The 7,338-nt window shown below is 33.8% G+C and overlaps 1 protein-coding gene across 1 annotated transcript in view; it reads right to left on the reverse strand.

Annotated features, from left to right (window-relative positions):
- Positions 1–6,263, reverse strand: part of Smp_152830 (putative sodium/calcium exchanger) — a gene marked incomplete at both ends in the record, with an annotated part of 88,050 nt that extends 81,787 nt beyond the window's left edge. The window contains 2 exons of the mRNA XM_018794072.1: positions 3,588–3,702; positions 4,835–6,263. Of these exons, the coding sequence (XP_018648521.1) occupies positions 3,588–3,702; positions 4,835–6,263 (1,544 nt within the window). The remainder of the gene's footprint in view (positions 1–3,587; positions 3,703–4,834) is intronic.
- Positions 6,264–7,338: the final 1,075 nt, after the last annotated feature.

Raw genomic sequence — 7,338 nt, forward strand, 5'->3', positions numbered from 1 at the left:
ATATATATATAAAAAAGCCAACTAGTTCCCATAATCAAGATTTAGATCAGTGAAAGATTCTTAGATAGCTTGCACCTGCCTTTCAAGTTATTTATGCAAAGAACGAAGTGAAAAGTTTATAAAATATTTTCTAGCTCATTACAACTAAGTAATTTGTACACCTAAATATTATGATAACTTTATACAAAGTATAAGATTAGATTTATAAGGAAAAATACAGATAATTATAACCACCAAAAAGTCATTCTATTGGATTTCCCTATCAGGAATACCACACATTCAACTTATAGCAATAAACTAGGTGAAAATAGTACTTCCTGTGCTCAACACTAGCTTAACATTAATTTTTCCAGTCTTCATATGACTAGAGTTCGTTGTACTACAGTTCTTTGATTACTAACATGAATACATCAGCGTGTCTTCGTATGCTGACTCACGTTCCCAAATGAGTCTACACTAATGAGAAATAGATTCCATGCAATTGCTTAAATGGAACCTAAATAATCTATAATGAGAATTGGAATCCTTCAGTTCCTCGTTTTGTAATGCAACACAAATTTACACTTGTAAAAATAGTAATCATCATGATTAGATATTAATAAATATGAAAACTGGATTGTCTAGAGTATTCAGTAATTCAAATCGTTTTGTTGAAATAAATTTTTAAAAAGCAACGGCTTCAATAATTGGTATGCCTTGTTCCCGTAAAAGATGGAACATTGTGATCTTTGGAATCAGTCGTGGGTGTGTAAGTCTGTCAATACTTAAAGAAATTGCGTCCGTGTATTTGTGCTTAATTGCAAGTTCAGTGGTTTATTTATACCTGTGAGACTAATTTCTCAAAGATCTTTTAGTGATACTTGAGTGACCTTAAGAATGTCGGCCAACTTACTAGGGTTAAATGAGAGTCATAAATTAGTGTAAGGAATTAGAATTAGGATTTACAGCTGGACCTTAGAGTTAGAAATTAAGGTTACAAACCTTGTCACGGACTAGGATCAGCTGACTAGCCATTAAAATCTAGGACCTACTATCTTAAATCTGATTGGTTCGTCCATAAACTATAATCTAGCTTTCAAGTCTTATATGTGATACATATTAACTAACAGAATTTACCTAGCAATGATTCGATACCGAGAATTCCCATTTATCTAACTGTAGTCTACAAGCATGAGCATGCGAAGAGATATTACAACGATCAAATTCAGACAGATACATTAGATAGCGAATAAAGAAATTATAGCTCTAAAGTATCGACAAATGACGTGACTGTTTTTAATTTAGACACAATGATATAATCAAGTGTAGGGTTTCAAACTAGTCTTCGACCCTAATTTACTGTGCAAAAACGACGTATATATTAACTGACCGAACAAACTGAAGTAAACTTGACGACGTACGAACCTGTGAAATAACGATTGAAATACAAACTCCAAAATGGTTGAACAAACTTTCCACAAATGTCATAGGCAGAAAATACTTTTTTCATTGGTCAAAATCTCAATACTTGGACTGCTAAAACTTTTTTTGTTAGGTTAACTTATGTAGTAGGTTTGAATTATATTGGTTATGAACACTGTCAAAATAGATTTTTACTATTTGGCCTTTGATTGAATCATCAAACTTGATATTTATACTTAATTCTTTAAACGATTAACAAGGTTAACCCACTAAGTTACAATTAATAACAGAAGATAGGAAATATGAGACTGGATCTAAATTGTGCTTAGATTTTCGGTATCAGATTCAACTTACATTACTCTCTTCTCTCTTTATATATATATATATATATATATATAGAGAGAGAGAGAGAGAGAGAATTTTCTAAACCAAATCATTATCTTGTAGTCATAGTATTTTAAAAGGAAACTACGAATCATGTCATTGGAATCCCTTAGAAACTACAAAATATTTTCGTCAAAAGTACTTCAAACAGTTCTGAAAGTGCTATAAAATATACGCAACTTATGTGGAATTTTTATTACCATCAGTATCAATATTTCCCAACAAAATAATATAAAATTTCACACTTAGTTTCATTGTTTAGTATATAAAATATGAACAGCAAAACTTAACAACTTCACTAGTAGCATGGCAGCCTAGCAATAAATTTTGTGTTGTACCATTTTTTGATTCAGTGCACATAAAATTCATCTAAATTCAGCAGAAACTATTGTAAGAGAAGAGTTTTTTCGATGTTGCCATAGTTCATTGAAACTACTCAGCCTATTGAATTCGATTCAGATTGAGTAAATTTACAACTGAAAACATCAGTTTCAGACTAGATATTGATGATTTTTAATAGCGTTCCAACTAAATGATACAACGGAATGAAATAAAAATCCCTCTTGTTAGCGCCACACGAAAAGACTCAATGTAAACGCTTTGAACTATATGAAACGCCCTCAAATAAAATGTAATTCCACTTTATTCATTACAGTGTCTTTTCCACTTCATACTGAATTAATTACGTAAATCACTTGAATTTATTTTATTTATATAATCAACTCATATATTTTTATCTCAAAAGCAGACCGTAGGGTTTAATTTTTGGTCATCAGCATAAAACGTTTAGATGCATGAACCTCTGTCAGTGTAAGAACAACACACATTATCTAGATTTTATTTTCACTCTACCATGTGAGTTTGTACAAGAAATTCGCACTTATAAAAACACAGCTCCTCTACGGAGACTTGAGCGTGTTATGTGAGATCCACGAAAATCCTCTGCATTATGATTGATTTCCTTATAGAATCATTCAGACTATATTGTCTCTGATAGACGTTCTTCCTTTTGCACTGTGTTTATCTAGTCTTTAGTGAAAAATACGAGTATTAACCAGTAGCTGCTCTCGTTTTCTGTTAATTTGTCGATAAAATACGTGTTCGTCAAGATAACTAATGGATTTTAACCAATTTTATTATCAAAAACTGGTGTTCATCTAAACCAAACAATTATGTAGCAGCTGAAGAGTATGGTCAAATAAATATCATCCCTAATGTGAGCCCAATATACATGCTAGCAAACATAACTCATATTACTGTGTGTAGTCTCTTTCAGAAGTATAGTATTTGAAAACACCTGAACTTGAGTGTTCCCAAACTGTAAGTGACTGTTTCAAACTGATTAGACAAGTATTTATCACATACATCATGATATCTGTTAGGAATGTTAAACCTCCAACTTTTATTAGAATTTAAGCGATTGAAAATCTGTAGTTACTTGTTACTACATTATATTTTAGTAAAATGCGTTCGTAAAACTAAGTGGTGTCTGTTAGTAAACTATTTCCCCTGGTTGGGTAAGGAAAAAGCCTTACTGAAAATCTCATTCGTTGAACATAAACTCAAGAATTCAAATAAAGCAACCAAAGTTTCCGTAAGTTTTCCAACAATGTTTATGAATAATTGTTCTTGTGGCTGATTGTCTCGGCATGTAAGGTAATAAAAATATTTACACATACATTTTAACTAAAAGGGTTAACTTTTCTTTGTTAGTGGTAACTATAAGCTAAGGAGCACTACGAAAGTCTGTGGTAGATTATAAAAAATTGCAACGTCGATGAATAAAATTCTTAAATACTTACTCCGTCTGATCGTTTTGAAATTCTATATATCCGACCATATCTTCGAAATCCTTTCCTCCTCCCTTAGCAGTACCCTCGACGGTCTGGTATGGTAATCGAACGACACCTCGGCAACCTATAGGTATGAATAAAAGCAGTAAATGAGTTGTTCTTGATGTTGAAATATTCGGAATTCATTACTGATTGTTGAAAACTATTGGCATTTTTTAAATTTCCGCTGCGATTTTATCTCATAAGTCTGAAATCTATCTCGAACAACTGTATAGAAATCCACATGTAAATATTCTTGTGGCTTGACAAAATCAATATTATTTGTCGCTTAAAATAAACGCAAAATAATAAATTTCGTTATGCTCAAGGCAAATCGCCTTAAGAACTACTGGTTGACTTTATTTTTGATAAAGGCGAATGAACGTATTCATACAGCAGTCTACATGATTTGTAGCTTAAAAGAAATACCAAGTTTCTTTGATCATGAAACCACAACAATCAGGTTGCAGTTTGTCTGCAGCATAAAATGTTTATAGAATTCTACAAACACCAGCATCCCAGAAACACCTAGATAACCTAAACGTTCCCCTAAAACGTTAGTGTAATTCTTGAAATCGTTAGCTATTTTTTAACGAAAAATTGTACTCCTACATACTGAGTAAATAAGTCTCTAGTACAGTGAAAACTCATATCTTATAAACCTATGTGAATCTAAAGGAACATGAAATCTTGAACTCAGATAATCTCAACAAAATTCATTATTTAGTCTGAAGATATAAAATAACATTTGCAAGCCAATTTTCATAATCCTTATCATTAGAGCTCCCTTCTGTAAAACTTAATGTTTCAAATTTGTCAAATATTCCGGATCATAACACGCCATAAAAAAATTGTACTGTTATTTAAAATTTTTCTTACAAATAATCGCCATCAGTAAACTGCAACCAGGGTTTAATAATAACTCCCTGGGCATTGTAAGAAATATTTTGATTTATACTGTTATCATAAGACGTTATCTAACTGAACTCAACATTTTGTGTCATAACGCAAATTATTTCCCCAAGCGTAGCTCACTTTGTATGAACTTAATGTGTTATAAATAATCATTTTAGAATTCTAAACCCGTCAAACGAAAAAATTTAAATCTAAGATATCACGAAAAATACTTCCAATACCGCTTTTCATTAACTAGGAAGCCTTAAGATGTATGACATAAATAAGTGTTCAGTATACTCTGAAATAAAAATTAAACGTACCAGAAACACGCTGTACTTTGATTTCAGCGTATTCACAAGACTCACTGACGGTAAGATCAACCACATCAAACTGGAAAACTCCAGAATGGTCATCATCCAGAACCATAATAGTAGCAACCATTGGGTCAACCAGAACCGGCTCGATTTTGGTAGAAGAATGTTTTACTTCGAGATTTCTCAGATGGACAGTAAAATGTTCGTCTTCTTCAAAAATATCGTCATCAATAATCGAAATCATAATTTGTTTGTGTGTTTCGCCAGCTGAAAACAACAGTAGACCTTTAACTGGTTCATAATCTTCTCCAGCGACTGCAGTTCCATCTAGAGTGAAGTACTCAACAGAAACAACGGCGTGCATATCGCCACCGACACGAGTAACTGTCACAGGAAACGTCCCAACATTTTCCATAACCGTGTAGTGACCAGGATTAAAAAAGAACCTCTGAACGTGTGGAGGATATGTTTCTGTTGTAAGTCGGTTATCATCAAAAGACATTCGACGTTCAACCTTAGCTTTTTTGATAACATTTCCACTTCCTGTAAGTTGACGTGTTGCCTGCATTCTGTAGTAAGCCCTAGACTTGGGACCCTTATTTAGAACTTCCATTTGCGCTAGTTCTTCCAGTTCTTTCATTCCGATATTTGGATTTCGTTTCCTAATTTCTTTAATAGCTTCCACATAATCCATACGATGGCGATCGAATTCCGATTCTTCAGCTAGCGATTCCCCATCAGTAGGAGCATAGGTCACCTCTTCAGTGTGGTTAGTCAATTCTAAATCACCGTTTGCAGCTTTCATTAGGGCGGTTGCACGATATTTCTTTTTAAGAAACTTTTTAAAGAAAATTTTCGTATCTGCTAAGTATGCACAAATCACAATTATGGGAAAAAAGATAAACGTAAGCAGTGCCTCCCAAACTTCTACTACTCCAGGGGTAAAGACCGCTATAATGAGATACATCCAGAGATAAGCGAACAGGCTCCATGACGACGTGATGAAAAAGACACTTAAATGTTTAATTCGGCGAACCTGTCCATCAGGAACAACAACTATGCATACACCGATTATAACAAACAAATTAAAAGCTGCAGAACCGACAATAGTACCAGGACCCAAATCTCCGGCTTCGAAGTTCTTCCCAATTATTTCGATGACAGATAATAAAATTTCGGGAGCAGAAGACCCCAAAGCCATCAAAGTTAAATTTGAAACAGTTTCATTCCATATGCGGACAGATATCGTTTGAGTTTCCCCATTCTTCTTCCTCAAAGTCACTTCTTTCTCTTGCGAAGTAATCACTTCGATTGCTGCCATGAAACGATCGGCGATTATAGATACACCCAAAAACAAATACATAAGTGCTGAAAAGTAAACGATAGCCCTGGCAGCTTTGTCACCTGTAGTTATGCCTGTGGATGGTCTCCACATAGGTACAATAATGCCATCATAGCAAAATGTTCTTTGACTAGATGGACAAGTTCCGTTAACTAATTTTTCCGCAGCCAAGGGCTTGGAAATTATTGAACATACTGTGAAGAAAAAGATGTACTTAATCATGATGTTTTAAGCAGGTAATAGTTCCGCAAAGATAAATTATTAGCAACGGTGATGAGGCATAAATCTTTTAAGAGGATTCAACGCCAAATTTGTCCTTGTTTTTAAAAAGTAGCACAAATAAGTACAACTATACTGAGTTGTTATAACAAAACATCTCGAACTATTAACTCGTGTAAAAAGCAACTTGAGAATAATATATAAATAAGACATAAACTGATTAAACGATGTAATTTGCTTCGTATTTGCTTGATTTATAGTTTAATAGTGAAGTGGCTCCGTAGTTCTTTAGGGTGGAATCTTTCACAACGTACTCGAAAACTCAACATCTACATTATTCCATCCATTAAGAAACTGTTTTCGCTTTTAAAACTGACTAGTCAATATATACCCAATGATAAGAGGATGCATTTCGGCGCCTTGGTATCTTTATGAGTCACCTACAATCAACGTCCATTTGGATTAGCAAGACATTAGAAGTTTGGATAAAGAGACAACACTTAAGATCTGTTAGTAATTAACACCTACGACATTTCAACAGCTATATAACCATGTATATTCTAAATATCAAGTACATAATCCTCACTTTATTTACCAAGGTAACAAACACTATTCTTGGATGGACTCCAAGGGATAAGAGAATATAGAGATGGATGGCATGACATACATTGTCGTCAAATCCCAAAAAATATTATTTAAGCTAAACTTGACAACCCATATTGATCTCACGTTGAATGGTCGTGCTGCTAAGCATTTATGTACTGTCTGATGAATTTACGGTTGTAGGGTCACTGAATATCGAACAGATCATTGATCCCTGTCAGGGTCAAGAATAGTCTACGCGCATCAATAAAATCGCACGCCATGGACTGGCCCACGCGGCAGTGGTTGTTCTTTCACTTCTGTAATTTCGTGGTTGTACCTTAACTAATATATTCTTGTAATAACG

The sequence above is a fragment of the Schistosoma mansoni genome, chromosome 1 (genome assembly GCF_000237925.1).
Source record: "Schistosoma mansoni strain Puerto Rico chromosome 1, complete genome".
Taxonomy (NCBI): domain Eukaryota; kingdom Metazoa; phylum Platyhelminthes; class Trematoda; order Strigeidida; family Schistosomatidae; genus Schistosoma; species Schistosoma mansoni.